This window comes from Carassius auratus, unplaced genomic scaffold, assembly GCF_003368295.1.
Source record: "Carassius auratus strain Wakin unplaced genomic scaffold, ASM336829v1 scaf_tig00216395, whole genome shotgun sequence".
Classification (NCBI taxonomy): domain Eukaryota; kingdom Metazoa; phylum Chordata; class Actinopteri; order Cypriniformes; family Cyprinidae; genus Carassius; species Carassius auratus.
The window spans coordinates 1-16,862 of NW_020528546.1; the positions used below are offsets into that span (position 1 = coordinate 1).

Here is a 16,862-nt window from a genome sequence, read left to right on the forward strand (position 1 = left end):
TATCAAGACCGGATGGTGCCAGCAGTCCAGAGGGAGGATGAGAGGAGTTTGAGTACCAATGGAGACTCTACTCTCTTAGAATCAAGAGCCCAGTTAGAGTTTGATGACGATGATACTTGGAATGACCCTGAGGAGGAGTCCTGTTGTCCCGCAGAGGAGTCCCCATCAGAGAGGGCTCTGAAAAGAAAGGTTGCCTTCTCTAAGGGGGTAAAACCAGCAGGTGGCAGTCCACATGCAGTGGGAAATCAGAAAGAAGCCCCACCGACATGCCAGCTGGTATCAAAGCTGTTTCCAGCTCTCAAGCCTAAACCTTCTCCTCCGGTAAAGTGGTGCAGGCGCAGGAACCACAGAATGTGCCCAGTGAAGAAGGAGCAGGTAACACTAGTGTTTTGATGTTTTTCATAGAGCTATCAAATGTGCTTATTAGATTTTTTTGCTAGGGATGCATGATATATTGGTACGATGTTGTTTAAGGCAATTCATTTGTAGAATTTGCGATGGCAAAGTTTTTAGTTTTCAGCAGCCGCTCTCCCGATCTTCAGAAGTCATTCTAATATGATGATTTGGCTCTGAAGAAACATTTCGTATTATTAATATTGAAAGTACGTAGTAAACCCTGAAACTGAATTATTTTCAGCTCAATCAAGACTTCTTCGTGAGCGTTTGGTGGAGCTGGAAAGTGAGATTGAAAGGTTCAAATCTGAGAATGCGGCACTGGCCAAACTTAAGCAGGAAAACCAGGACACGAGAGATCATCTCAAGTATAGTCCCTTATTTTTCTTGTTCAAATAATCTGTATATTTTGAGATATTTCACTACTGTTCGCAGCTAAACTGCAAATGACTGAGCAATATGAATGTAGTAAGTTATTTGTCATGCCGAAAACATTTGATCCGAAAACTTTTTAAAAGACATTTGTCCAATACAGAAAAGAAAAGGCTGAATTTGAAAAGAAGAGGATGGAGGAGATTGCAAAGTGGGAGGAGTTTAAAAGGGAGGACCAAAAAAATTGCAGCGTGAAAGGAAGCTTTTTGAAAAGCATGCAGCAACTGTGAGAGCAAGACCTGATAAACAGGAAAGAGATGAGATCCAGGTCTGTTGGAAAAGTATCGTTTGGACACTTCCAGTTCTGCTTATTATAATAAGTTGTTTGACTGTTTATGTCTGTATTAGGCTCTAAAGCAGCAGCTAAATGTGCTGCAGGAAGACTTGCGCAAACGAGAGGCTCGTTGGAGCAACACACAGAGTCGTCTGCGACAGCAGGTAGATGCTCTGAGTGCAGAGAACACGTCCCTCAGAGACCAAGTGCGGACACTCGACGAAACTGCGCCTCAGTGCGTGGAAGAGTGCTGAGAAGGAAAAAGGAAGGATCTCTGCATCTAGCAATAAAACTAGCCACTGGTCCAAACGTGCAGATGCCAGGGTAAGAGTAGAAGTGGCAAGTCTGAAAGATTTCTGCACCCATCTGTTTTATACATAAATTGCTGTTCAAAAGCTTCTTCTGCTCAAGCTTAATCTATTTGATAAAAAAAATACAGATTTTTTATTTTATTTTGTTTAATAATATTGCAATTTAAAATGTTTTCTGTTTTAATATAATTTATTCCTGTGAAGCAAAGCTGAAATTTTCAGAAATGATTCTAAATATGCTGATTTATTATCAGTGTTGGAAAGTTGTGCTGCTTAATATTTTTTGGTACCAGTGATATTTTTTTTCAGGATTGTTTGAAAAATAAAAATATAAAAAAAGAACATTGTTTATTCAAAATTGATTTTTTACACTATTATTCAAAAGTTTGGGGTCAGTAAATATTTTCCTTATTTTAAGAAATAAATTATAAGAATATGTTCAATATTCTGAATTAGTGCTGTTCTTTTTAACATTGTATTCATCAAAGAAAAAATGATAACAGGTTCCAAAAAAAATATTAAGCAGCACAACAGTTTTCAACTGAGAATAAATCAGCATCTTAGAAAGATTTCTGATGGATCATGTGACACTGAAGACTGGAGTAATAGCTGATGAATTCAGTGCTGTGTTAAAGAAAATGATATTTTAAAGTATATTAAAGTAGGAAACCGGTATTGGAAATTTCAATATTACTGTATTTTTGGTCAAATAGATAAAGCCTTAATGAGCATAAAAGACTCCATTAAAAATCTTACTGATGCCAAATTTTTAGATGGCAGTGTATATAAACACTTTAAAAGCTCAACTAACTGTAAACTGGTTATTTTAAATAACTTACAAACCTGCCTGTAAATGTGTGTAATAATTTCACAATGTCTTGGTATGTTTTTATGTATTTAGAGTCCTTCTCGGAGTTCAAAAAAACAGCAGCAGCAGCAGAAAGGGAAGTCCAGAGACACAGATCCCTCTCACAAACTCGGGTATTGTCATTCTACATCAAGATTAGTAATGCATACTTTTTTGTGGTTCTAACCATAAAACATATATTTTATTTATATATCTGTGTTCTTACATTGTGATTGCCATGTAGCATGACTCTCAATTAATTCCCCACAGCTTTTTTCCCTGAACAAATGAAAGAGAGTATCAGCTTCAAATATGAGCCAAGTCCAGTGGAAACCCAGTGTTCGGATGGACTAGTTACGACTGAGATGAACCATGCCTCTCCACTAATTAACTCACTCCCTGCCATTGAACAATCAGAGAAGGAACAGGAAGAGCTCACACAGTCAGACAAGGTACTCTCTTTAACTCAAACTAAAAGTTTCAACAAATTCCAGATTGAGGGAATGCCATTTTAGAACAAAACTGAGCCACCAAACCCCCATCAATTAAGAGATTGTGGTTACGTTGCAAAAATGATTAATATTATTCACTTTCAGATGGAACTGTAAATCAAATATACATGTACTTTACAGATTGAGAAAAGTGCTTCCTGATGGAGGCCGACTTGTTGTTTTTCCAAATGGCACGAGGAAAGAGCTTTCTGCTGATGGACAGACAGTCAAAGTCATGTTTTTCAATGGGGATGTCAAACACACAATGCCTGATCAAAGAGTGGTGAGGAATAGACTCTGAAATTATTCATGCATTTTTTATGTTTGCACCAGTGTAATTATTATAAATGTTATCATCTTAATTAGCAGTGTAATTTGTTTTGTAGATTTATTACTATGCAGAAGCTCAGACCACACACATAACCTATCCAGATGGGATGGAAGTGCTTCAGTTTCCTAACAATCAAACAGGTGGGCCTGAATTTGTCTTAAAATGAAGTTTTTAGGAGTCAAAATTCTAGGTCTTAATCGTCCGCTCTGTCTTTTCTTAGAGAAACATTTCCCTGATGGACGTAAGGAAATCACTTTCCCTGATCAGACAATCAAGACACTTTATCCTGATGGGAGAGAGGAAAGTGTTCTACACAGATGGAACAATAATACAGCTGAATCCGTGAGTAAACCCACAGCCCTCAAACCCAATGTGTTATGATAAAGAGTCACGCTCAAGTCACACCATTTTTATTCTGCTTTCCAGGGATGGCAGTAAGGTGATCCAGTTTAACACCGGTCAGCGAGAGATCCACACTGCAGATTTCAAGCGACGGGAGTATCCAGATGGTACAGTTAAAACCGTTTACTCGGATGGACGGCAAGAGACACAATACCCGACAGGACGTGTGCGGTTAAAAGACGCACAGGGTCATGTCATTATGGACACTAAGGCATGAAAAGCCCCAAATAGTTTTATTTTAAATGAAAGGAAAAACAAATTAACTTAAATGAAGTAGAGTGTAAGAATATTGGTATTGTGTGAATGTTTCAAATATTAAAAAAATAAAATCTTTGTATGTTGTGTTAAGAGATAAAATAGGCTTGATGTTATCAGATGAACTGTACGATATGTTGGATAACCATCATTCTTATAATTCCTCAGAGAGAATATGGACATACACTATATTGATAAAAGTATTAGACACCCCTTCTAATGAACGGGTTTAACTACTTTAGTCATTTCAGTGAGGATGAATCTCAGTGTTCAAGCATGTAATGATGATATTGTAAGGTATTATGTGCTTTTCATTTTATAGCTACAGTTTGGACAGGATCCTTTTCTATTCCAACATGACAGCGCCTCTGTATATAAGGCAAGGTTCAAAGAGAAATGATTGATTCAGTTAGTGTGGAAGAACTTGACTGGTCTGCAGAAAGCCAAGTCCTAATTCCCAAATGAACACCTCTGGTGTGACTTTAAATGCAGACCTTGAACCAAAACTCACTATACAGACAGAAGTATTGCTACACCCGCTTCTTTAGAACAGAAGGCACTTCCAAAACTGGCAAACAAGATGAAAACACAATTCGTGCATTTAAAAACTGCATTTCAATATTTGATGCAAGAGTATTGTATTGTACAGGTCATTGGTGATGAGTTTTCTGATGAGTCAAGGTCTGTATTTAAAGTCACACCAGAGGTGTTCAGCTCGTTGCTATAAAATTAGAAGCACACAATTCCTTACAATATCATTATATTCATTGTGGGTTTTGCCGCGACTATCATAGGGAAATGCTGCCCCTGGTCTGTCCAATGATTGTAAAGTCTTTAGGTCTGTCAGACTTGAGATATTTTAGTGGTAATGTGACCAAAAATATTTAAAATCTGAATTTAAAACTTTTAAAGGCCTTTTATTAGGAAAACATTGTTAAACATGAACCATTTACTGTATTTTCCAATTTACCATAACTGTTTAGTAAATTTTTGCCATTTATTAATTTAGCTAGGCCTATATTATATATATATATATATAATACACACACACACACACATAAAAATCTCCAGTACACATATCGCCAGTATAGGGCTGGGTGATGAGCAAAAATGTATATCTTTGTATTTTTCGTCTGATTTGCAGTATACACTAGCCTATACCTCTGTATTTTGTATTTGGATCAAACAAAGTGAATGTAAGCATGTATGCATATATTATGTGCGAAGAAAGCATTAAAATCACATTACGTTGTAACATTGCAATCTAAAAACAAAAATAATTTTAAAGCAAAAGTTACTAAACTAAAAATGAAAAAGTAAAACATTTTACACTTTACAGTTAGTGCTATCACACAAACAGGGAAGTCGTGGCCTAATGGTTACAGAGTCAGACTTGTAACCCAGAGATTGTGGGTCTCATGCCGGCAGGGATTGTAGGGGAGTGGGGGTGGTATGGTGAATGTACAGCACTCTCTTCAACCTTCAATACTATGACTGAGGTGCCCTTGAGCAAGGCACAGAACCCCATCTGCTCCCGGGGCACCGCAGCATAAATGGCTGCCCACTGCTCCAGGTGTGTGTTCACTTTAAATGGGTTGAATGCAGAGCACAAATTCAGGGCATACTTGGCCACGTCACTTTCGAATAAACTTATTTGTAGGTTTAAAATTCTTCATGAGCAAACAAATAAAATTCACATTTATGGTCTGCTTGTTCTAAATGAAGTCTGTGGAGTTTAGCGAAGAATCGCAAAGCAAAAGCTCATGCACTTCTGACAGCAAAATGGAAATATTTCCATGGCTTTTTTTTTTTACATCTACAGATGGATAATAAACCTGTAATGTAAGTGTTAAAAAATGTAAGTTATGCATTATGAAAACAGCACATCTCAAACACATTAAACCACAGATCTCGGTCAGCCTCACACGCAGATGCTTCTGTCAGAGCATCTGACGGTTGGTTAGGACAACATCCGCTTTGAACAGAAACTATAAACCACAGGCTACTACGAGAAATTCAATGCAGAAATCATTAAATAAAAAAAGCACTCGGATTGGTTGAATTCATCTTTTTCTGTTGCTACTTTTAAATACTGCACATGGACAGAGGTGTTTCTAGATTTTTCACGTAGTTTAGGGTGACAAATCGTACTAGCGTACTTTGAGGTCAAATACGTACTGTAGCCACTAAGCAAAACGCACACAGGTTGGCAGGTCTGCTGATGAATTGTGAAAAGGTTCTGCAGGATACTTCCTGTAGTGGTCTGAAGGAAAAAGTGCATTGATTGGTGAAGTCTGCTATTATTGATAACAACCAAGATTTCAAAAAGTCAATTATGATTTGATCCAAAAAAACAAAAGTCAAGAGTCTACAACAGTTTTACTTCAGCTCTGCTCAACAAATATACATTATATTAACAAAATATTATTGCTACTTTAAAGCAGCTTTGAACTTGAACAATACAAATATTTAACATAAAACTAGGCATAGCTGCACAAACAAAACAAAATGTTTTAACATAAAATGCATGCACACAAAAGTAGCATAAAACCCCAAGCATTAGACAACTTCAACATAAAATGTTTTGCTGTCTCAGAAGCTTCTTTGAAATCTGCAGCATCACTGACACAACCTGCAGAAACAGAAAAATAACATGAAAGAAATAAATGTTTAGACCGTTTCCTTGAATTAAATTCACTTTCACACTTACCTTTACAAGATTTATGCATAATTAGCTAGGCCTTTCTCCACAAGAGGTCTGTGGACGAGTGTCCCTTCTGCATTGTACAACAGCACAGTCAGCTGTGGTTCAGTTGCCTGAAAATGCACATTTGGATACGTCACATCACATTTCATGCAACTGCTTCGAATAGAAACAAAAGTGTTTTGCATTGTTACCAAGTGTTATATGACACTATACATTTGTTCCCCTTTACACCTGTGTTTGTCCTGGTTAGTATATATATGCAGTTTCATTAAAACTTAAATTCAGCTTTATCTTTTTTTTTTCACCTTCACTGAGTTGTCAGATCTACTGTTTAAAAGCCATTAAGAGCAGTCAGATCATAAGCAGATTGTCAAAAATGCATGTTATGCCAGGTGTAAAGGCAGTGAATGAGGCGTACAGTGAGGACTGCAGTGAGCTCTCCGTTCAACAGGTTGATCATCTCCATCATGGCTCTCATACTCCACTCAGGCCGGTAAGGTATCCTCTCCGACTCCAAACACACATCTGTTGGTCTGAAGCCTGCTAACTTCACATAAACTGCTGCACATGGGAAATGATGAAGGGATGCAGGGAGTTGCCGCAATCTGTAGTGACACACAATCATTTTTTTGGATGTGTTAATTGATTTTAAAATGCCTTTATGATTTAAAGCACGTTTTTTACATTTGTTACATTTACTGAATTTAATTTCAAGAACAAAAAGCTGGATATATGAAATAATTTTAAGTGTAATTTAAAGACCTAGTCTTTATATAAAAGGTTTCTGTCAGGCTCCAAAATATTTTATTGAAATTTTTATTTGTGAATTAAAAAAATAATAATTTAATCCCTTTAATCAAGAACACCTACAAAAGTAGGAGTCAGAAAGGTTGGAACTACTGTTCTAATGAACCTAACTGAACCAAAAAGCTTTTACATTTCTACAAGAACGACAATTACTCCCGATTAATTTGTATAGTCTCACTTTTGTGTTGGTAAGATGTCATCTGAACCAAAATCCACATGTCTCACAAGGAGCTTCACAGAAGGAGTGAGTTGAGAAAAACCCAGTAACTTCGCACGATAATATTTACCATCGCTGTACTCGGCCAGACAGGGACACTCTGCACACAAACACAATTAAAAACATCCATCTATTCTCCAAGTTATTTAGCCTGTGTAGGAAAAACATGGTCTCAAAGTTTTTGGAATAAATTTGATAAAACAGGCATGTATACAAACGAAATACCACAGAGGTGTTTGCATTCACTGAAATGAATCATGATCAAACAACAAATATAAGCACCAATGGGGAAGTCTGTCAGCAGGCTCAGATTTTCTATATTCTCATTCACACCCTCAAGAGCTTCCTCCAAACTCTCTTCCTGCTCCTGTTCACACTTATCCAACACACACAGGAACACCTGCAGACACACATTAGATTCAAGTAAAGTAAGAGACTGTAAAGTAGTGGACACATTTACCATTGTAATGGTTGCAAAAGAAATTCACTACGGCTTCAAGTTGGTCACACGGATTTAATGTGTTGATCAACAGAGAGCTGCTTGGTACAAAATTTCATCTAATACTGGTGCTGCATTTTGATGTTAGGACCAACTCTTTGAGACATGATCGATTCATGAGCAGCTTTTCATTTTTTGATGAATGAGGCCATGTATTTATGTAACAGACTTATCAGCTCTAGGGCTGGATAATAATTTAATATCAAAATATCTCAAAGTATTTTCAATAAAGATGATATTATTTTTTACTGCACTTATCAAAATTTAAACACAGTGTCTGTGCTTTATATGAATGTATGTTTGAAGAAAACTGACTGTCTTCTGAATTGTTTCAATGGCATTTTCATTTGATCAGATACAGGAGTGTTCATGAGCAGAGCTGCTTTGTTTACAGCCATTAACAGGGAAACCACTGTTTCTGCTGGTTCTAAAAATGTTACTCAAAAAAAAAAAAAAAAAAAAAAAAAAATTTCCTGTTTGCTAACATCATATCAATAGACTGCACGATAGTACCACAAGATATTTTCAGGTCTGATCAGGGCGATAACCACCGTAGACATTGACAATAGACAAGAATTAGAAATCGCTAAGCCCTTTCCTCAAATATTGCCAATTAGAGAGAGAGAGAGAGAGAGAGAGAGAGAGAGAGATTTAAGTTGCGTGTTATGTGCATCTGTGCGTGATTTTACTTAAAAACAGCAATTGTATCCTCTTGTTGCTGGAAAATAATGTAGCGATTCAACATTTAAACTGTATTTAATAAAAGTCGTGGGGCAGCCTTGACAAGTTTTTTTTCTCCTGGATGTGTGAGCTGCATGATTTCTGATATATGTGTGTGTGTCAGTAAGCAGCGCATTAATACAGAACGATAATTAAAGGCTCTAATCCGCACCAGCAGACCAATATATTTGTGAATTGTAGGAGCCAGACGACGTATGATAACATGACGGCATAGTAGTGGTGTCCCAAACCTTATTGGAATATTTCTCCCCTACCCCTTGACACTCTGTTTCAAGGGACAAAGGGAAGGGGTAGGCGGAGGGGTAGGGGAAGGGATATAAAATAGAATTGGGATTGAGCCTTGGCAAATTAATTTTTCAGAAGTTTGTAGGTACATACATCTGTTGTGGACATTTTGGGCATTTTTTCCTGAGGCTTTAAAAAAAATAGTTCATATCGATATCTGATTTATATCATATCAACCGAAATTAAGAAATATATCATGATAAAATCTTGGCCACATCGTCCATCCCTAATTCAGCTCACATACCTCATTTGGGGTGCGGATATGCTTGACCTTGGCAGGGAAATGTGCTCTTCCTTTAGGAATCTGGAGTTCTTTATAAATCCCAAATACAGGCTGGGGCTCCTCCAACCCCTGAACACAACATATTGCTACTAAACCAGTTCTGACATTTAGTAAGCAAACTGAGTGACTTCTATGGAAATAGTTTAACCAGAAATTCAGGAATTGTATGATGTGAACAGAAATTAAACGTTTACCTCTGTGTTTAGGTCCCAGTCATCCAAATCAGGGACAAGAGGCTTAACAACATAATCCTGCACATAAACATACTGTTAATATCTACACCTCACACAGGCAAAACAACTCTGCTTTTACTAATATCCACTGATCATACCTCCTGACTGATGATGGCAGGATCAAAACTGGCATATTGGTGATGCACCATTATCTTGCTAAGTGCCATTCCATCCACCGTGATCTCAACTTTTACACAGCCACGCGGATCCTCTGGGTGCTCCTGCAAAACAACAGGTTTATGGGGAGAGTGCTTGTCAACACGATAATTGACACTTTAGTGATAAATAGAGTTCTGCTGATACATGGAGTGGTGTAGATGTATATTCACTTACAATAATGTGGACATAGACTGAACGCCCAAGTAGCAACTCCTTCATGAGCACCACAGCATCCCACTGCCAGCCCTTCCCAATCTGTAACAGTTCAAATCCAAGGATTTGCCAGAGTATTTCATCACATTAAAAAAATTACTTTATTTGGAATTGTTCATTTCAGGACATCTGAAATAATCTCTCATACCCACCGAACCCTTTAATTTGCTTTCTTCAGCAAGTTAAAGGGTTAGTTCACCAAAATTTTTTATTTATGTCATTAATAACTCACTCTCATGTTGTTCCAAACCCGTGAGATTACCTTTCTGGACATGGACAGTATACCGTACACACAGCTTTAATGGTGGGACAGAAAGCTCTCGGACTAAACTAAAATATCTTAAACTGCGTTCCAAAGATAAACGGAGGTCTCACGGGTTTGGAACAACATGAGGGTAAGTTATTAATTACATAATTTAGATTTTTGGCTGAACCCTTTAAGTTTTCATTACAGTATTGCTAAAATAACCATAAAGTCTCACCACAAGAATTCAATTCATAAGTTCTTGGGGTCATGTTTTATGACCGTATATAAAAAAAATATTTGTATAATGCATATATTAAAGCACATCCTATTTGTAGGACCACACTGAAGATATTGATTGGATGACAATTAACTCAAAATGCAAAAAGACTTTAAAAGGCTCTGAAATATGCGTTTTCTTTATGCAGAAATTGCATTTTAAATATTTTACAAATATTGATTTTGAGGTTAAATATAAGAGTTCTAATAAATGTGTTACATTAAGGGGAAATTGTCACAAAATAAATTTAGAAATCTCAGCTATCAGGTTAAAATAGGGATTTATGAGTTGATGAAAAGCTGATAACTAAATAAAAAAAAATGTAAAACTAAATTAAACTAACAAACTTTTTTTAGCTTTAAATGATGCCCATTGATCAACAACAACAACAAAAAATTCTAATATGTTACAATGTATTGTTAAGCTATTGATATATTATCTTAGGTAAAAAAGGTTTAGTTGACAAAAATGTTTGGAAATCCCTGTGTTAAGAGTGAACTGTAAGGATGATCACATTAGCCAGTTTAAATTGGAAACAATCAAATTCATATTAGCACAGAGACGCATACCGGTATGACTCCATTTATCTGACAGGGCACACAGAGCTGCGGCACATCCTCACACAGAACCATGGGGTACACATGACAAACCGGGATACTCTCCACAAGTCCCTGATCCACATATTGGACCTGGAACAGTTACATCACAAACTGGTAACAAAACAATATGACCCAAGGTGTTTACATTTGAGATTATGAAATTTTTTTTATATGAAAGTGATGCAATGCTTTGAAAGCTCACTGACCTTCACGTGTCCTCCAATGACCTCCTGCACCTGACCTCTGTACCAGAACATGTCGGTTCCCATGACAGCACATCCCAAAACTCCTTTCCAGTTGTAGTTCTTCGGTCTTGGCAGGGTTTTAATGTGCTGTTGCAGCCGCTCCCGTAAGCGATCAAACTCGCACACTGAACACGTCAGAAAACAATTCTGTATTATGGAGTTTTTAAAGGAACACTCCGACTTTTTGGGACTTTAGCTTATTCACAGTATCCCCCAGAGTTAGATAAGTCCATACATACCTTTTTCATTTCTGTGCGTTCTGTAAGTGTTATTTGAGGCACCCACCGCTAGCCTAGCTTAGCACAAAGACTGGATGTAAATGGATACTGTTAGCATAGTAATCCCAATAAGTGACAAAATAATGCAAACATTTTCCTATTTACATGTTGTGATCTGTATAGTCACAGCGTGTAAAAATAACAAGGCTATATGAGACAGAGACCATTTTTAATCGTATAAATACTGGGAACTATATTTTCACTAGGCGTAGGGGCACAGCTAATGTTACTTGGGCGGAGTGATTTGCGCAGCACACGAGACGCGCTGTTGATGGTTCCGTAAACAAAACAAGTGACTAGCTAGACGTGACTTGTGGTCATGACTGACTTTGAGGAATTGTCAGACTCAGAGGAATTTTACTGTGTATCAAACCAAGATCCAGAACCATATAGTTTTGAGCCAGAATACACAGACGAGGAGTTACAAACTTTGGAAGCTGTAAGACAAGATGTCGAAGCGAGAATCAGAACGAACACAGACTGGTGCTGTGTAAATGTGGAACATGCCAACCTATGCTGACAGAAACCGAATGCCTTTGTTGTAATGAATGGGACCGGGTATTGCCATCAATGTCAAGGCTTGATGACAATCAAAATATTTGCGTCACTACCACAGAAGATTTCTCTGCCCTAATACACCCGGCAGTTGTCGCTTTTTTTCCCCATTGTGACACGATCAACTGGAAGAAACGCTCCATGCCGAGTGAACCTAACGGTCAGCTGTCCACCAAGTAAGTGATTTTGTTATAATGATCACGAGCAATGTGTTCATGACAACACAATAATAACAATAAATGGGATACACGGAGCCCCTATTCATGGAATAGTGTCACTACTAAGGTTATATTACATTAGCATGGCACTGTTACAGTTTGGCTAATGTTAGTCATAAATGTAATATCACATATAAATGTAACACTCTGCTCATCACCACAGCGCGTCTCGTGTGTTGCGCTAATCACTCCGCCCAAGTAGCCACTCCGCCCAAGTAACATTAGCTGTGCTCCTACGCCCTAGTGAGAATATAGTTCCCAGTATTTATACGATTAAAAACGGTCTCTGTCTCATATAGCCTTGTTATTTTTACACGCTGTGACTATACAGATCACAACATGTAAATAGGAAAATGTTTGCATTATTTTGTCACTTATTGGGATTACTATGCTAACAGTATCCTTTACATCCAGTCTTTGTGCTAAGCTAGGCTAGGTGGGTGCCTCAAATAACACTTACAGAACGCACAGAAATGAAAAAAGGTATGTATGGACTTATCTAACTCTGGGGGATACTGTGAATAAGCTAAAGTCCCAAAAAGTCAAGAGTGTTCCTTTAAGCATTTTCAATAACATATTACCACAGTCATTAACTCTGCCCACATACATGAGTTATCAGTTTTCAGTAACTTTGCAGTAGCAGCTGCTACTAGCCAATCCTAACAGATGTCATTTACAGCTTAAATCTTAAAGGTTTAGCAGCAAAAATGCTCAGCTTGAAAGGATGAAAAGTGATGATAGAAAATTGTCATAAAAACAAAATTACTGACTGTTTTAGTGAGAAATAAAACGACACACACCTGCTTGGTATGTCATTGCGTAAATGACACCTTGTTCGGAGATGGCTGAGATGTTCATGAGCGTGTGTCCACAGGGAGGCAGCTCTGGAGGGGGGTATGAGTGTGTCTGCACTCTCTCTGGTGGTGGGTTGATTCGAGGGCTGGGTGTGGGTGGTGTCTGAGGAAGGCTTGTGCATTCTCTGTGGCTCAGGAATCTTCTCACTCAACACACACTGCTCTGAGAAGACTGTTTCGGATATGGGGAGCAGCCCTAGAAAAACGGTTTACTTACCATATTTTCCGGACTATAATTCATACTATTTTTTCACAGTTTGGCTGGTTCTGCTACTTATAGTCAGGTGCGACTTATTTATCCAAAATTAAATTTGACATTGAACCGAGAGAATTGAACCAAGAGAAAACATTACCGTCTCCAGCCGCGAGAGGGCACTCTATGCTGCTCAGTGCTCCTGTAGTCTACACTGAAGTCATAGAGCGCCCTCTCGCGGCTGGAGACGGTAATGTTTTCTCTTGGTTCTTGGTTCTAAATAAATGCGACTTATAGTCCAGTGCGACTTGTATGTTTTTTCCCTCGTCATGACGTATTTTGGTAAGATGCGACTTATACTTAGGTGTGACTTATAGTCCAAAAAATACGGTAGTATACACCGAGATCAACATAAACAGTCATGTGAATGATAAGCATACAGAGCAGAAACTTTTTTTTCTTACTTTCTCTCCTTTAGAGCAAGTCCTTCACTGATGAGGAAATCGGCGAAACTGACGTTTTGACCAGCACGGTTTGAACAGAACAGAGACACCAGCACTGGCCTGGCGGATGGGTCCTGAGAGGAAAAATACACCAAGTTTTTTTTTTTTTTTTACACAGATAGGGATATGCCGGTATCTAATTTTCCTGTTGCAATTAATTGCTCATGCTTTTATCACGGTAAATGGTATTATCATGGTATTGCAATTTAGTTTTAAAAAGTGCTCAAAATATAGTATAATATGATATAATAGGTTAAATAACTTTTTTCTAACAAAAAATAAAGCAATTCAGAAATATATATAAAGTTAGATGTTTTGCACAGATTAAAGTGCAAAAGAACTATAAAGACCAATAAGTAAGAAGAACATCATAGCAAATACACAAATCTCAATGCCTATTTAAAATGATTTAAATAGGTTTTAGAAAGTAGTGCAGCTGGTTTATATATGGGGTTTCCAGGGTAAGGACTGCATTCTCTGCAGTTTAGTGCCATCTGCTGTCAGAGAGTGAATGTGCTTTCATTCAGCGCGTCTCTCATGTGTTCCTCCATGTTCTTCTCTTGCATGCTTGTTTACATCAGAGCACACACACAAGTCTTTCAAGCAGCATGCAGCGGTGATGTGCATTTTGACCAGTTGATTGGAATAGTTTTCATAAAATGCATTTCAAATTCTGAATAATTTGTAATCTATAATTATTTGCGGTATTTATAAGTGCCCACGATAACAATATCGTGCATATTTATTACCGTAATATATCGCATTACCGAATACGGGCACAAGTCTAGACACAGATAACTTTTCCATAGTTTTATAACTCCTTTACATTGATACAGTTTTTAGAATAGCAAACAATGTTCACAGATCATTTTCATATTTCTACTTGTGTTTTTGGATTTAAATTTTGGTTTCATGCTTGTTATTTTTTTTTGGTGGGAATTTGATCCCATACATTTGTTCTAACCTTTATGTTCATTACAGCCATGGCACCAGTCAAGTAGTGAGAGATGAAGTCACACGCCGTGGCTGTCCAAGCGGAGCGACCACCAGCTGGCCTGAGAGTTGGACAAGAAGGTAAAGAAGAACAGGAGGGAAGAAAATGTATATGTAATTACAAATTTAAAAACAACTTCACATTGTGAAACACTAAAAGCATTAATACATTACAAATTTGACTGGGTAAGTCTTGTTTGAAGTTGTGGTAAAATAGTGGACTGTTTAAATGTTAATCATAATAATAGAGATCATACACTTTTAGTACTCCCCTTGAACAAGGTTCTGCAAAGTGTATATAAACTGTGCATGCTCATCTGATAGTGAGAAAATGAGTGCTCCATCAGATTGTTTACCTTACACCACTGAGGTTACATTCGAGTAAGAAGGATCCGATCAGATCAGGACTGAGTGGTCTGAGATTGTTTACATGAACTTTGACTTTATTGCCAAAGTCACAACGCAAAACCTATAAAGAAAACAACACTCAAATTAAATTAAAATCCCACTCTTTTCAGATTTATTCAACTATATCTACCTCTGCAACACCATTAGTGGACACACTGCACACTTTTCCTCTTTCCCAAACCCCGGTGTTGTTGGCAGCACAGAACATCTCTGCTTCCCAGAGCATCTCTTGTGGCTCTGACTTCGAGAAGAGACTCTTCAGTGTGTCGTGGATTCTGCAAATATTGCATGCAAAATGGCAGCATTATGACAGAATACCAACCTCTTGAGCTAAATAGATGCGTCACTGAAAACAGGACTTTATTTGTTATTTTGAAAAGAGGTTTGATGTACAATAAGACTGTGCCGATAGACATGGGTATTGTGTATCGATGATAGTTAAAGATATCGCCTGTGGCTGATGCCTTTGACAAATTCAAGACAACGATTATTATAATATTAGGGCTTATTTGATCTATCATTTTTTTTTAGTGTTGTGCGATATAAACAATCACACATACAATTCCATTGAATTTCTAAATGCAATGGCCAATTCAGATTAGTCATCGCTGATAAAAGAGTTTTGTTGTTCAGTGTGTGCTTGCTGACAGAAATCAGCTCTCTCACCAATTCTTTCAGCATAAACTACATAATTTCTATTAAACTGTCATCCTGTTAAATACGCATTCAGTCATAATAAATATACTTTAGAACATCCATATGCTATTTTACTGCAAATATATAATGTGTAGTTAAGCCGCGTTTCCACTGCAGGAACTTTACCCAGGAACTAGGGACTTTGGGCTGGTACTCAGAGTGTTTCATGCAATCAGAATAATGCAATGAGCAAGTCTGCGTTTTTTAGACACTTAATAATATCACATCGGTTTGTGCTTTCAGAATCGCTGAATCTGCTGCGGTCGTTCCTTCACATCTGCAGCGGAGACCTGAACCAAGAAGTTGGGCACCAGATAACACGGTAACCAGTTAAACCGTAACACCGGAGAGTGCCAGTATGTTTTCCTATTGTTTTTGTGATAGAATGCAACTTTCTCCATTCCCAGGAGCAGAAGCCGCCATTACGCGAGATGTAAACAGTGTGACGCGTCGATGCATTTTTGTAGTCGACGTAATCGATGACGTCGACACGTTGTTGCAGCACTAGTTCCTGCGGTGGAAACACACCGAGTACCAGCCCAAAGTCCCTAGTTCTTGGGTAAAGTTCCAGCGGTGGCAACGCGGCTTATGACTGGAGCATATCGACCAACACTAATGTACAATTATGGACTGAGGAAATCGGCACCTCTTCAGCTGGTCGTCAAACTGCAGCAGCTGCACATAGATGTTTCCAGGAGAGGTGACAAGTGTCACACGAACTTCGATATCTTTGACGCATGTGGGCAGAATTAGATTGGGCTTCAGCTTTTCAGCAACAGGAGGAGGAGGGAGGAGGAGGAGGAGGAGGAGTCAGAACAACAGACAGAGGGCTCCTCTTCAAATGGAGGGTCCCACACTGTCGTCTCCATGGGCTGGGCATCTTTAATCTGGCTCCTGATGAAGCAGGAGAAAAATT

The 16,862-nt window shown here is 38.0% G+C and overlaps 1 protein-coding gene and 1 pseudogene across 1 annotated transcript; one reads left to right on the plus strand and one right to left on the minus strand.

Moving 5' to 3' along the window:
- The first annotated feature begins 12 nt into the window (after positions 1-12).
- Positions 13-3,838, plus strand: LOC113098039 (centromere protein J-like; annotated as a pseudogene).
- A 2,258-nt stretch (positions 3,839-6,096) lies between these two features.
- LOC113098038 (RING finger protein 17-like) lies at positions 6,097-16,857 on the minus strand (the record flags this gene model as incomplete). Its single annotated transcript, XM_026263015.1, is given in 19 exon segments — positions 6,097-6,368; positions 6,447-6,553; positions 6,862-7,048; positions 7,429-7,567; positions 7,750-7,867; positions 9,237-9,344; positions 9,470-9,526; positions 9,607-9,729; positions 9,842-9,922; positions 10,974-11,093; positions 11,210-11,373; positions 13,100-13,259; positions 13,261-13,336; positions 13,811-13,923; positions 14,814-14,904; positions 15,199-15,311; positions 15,381-15,525; positions 16,593-16,753; positions 16,756-16,857. Coding segments are annotated over 18 exon segments (2,154 nt in total), but the record flags the coding sequence as incomplete, so codon positions are not given.
- Between the last annotated feature and the right edge of the window lie 5 nt (positions 16,858-16,862).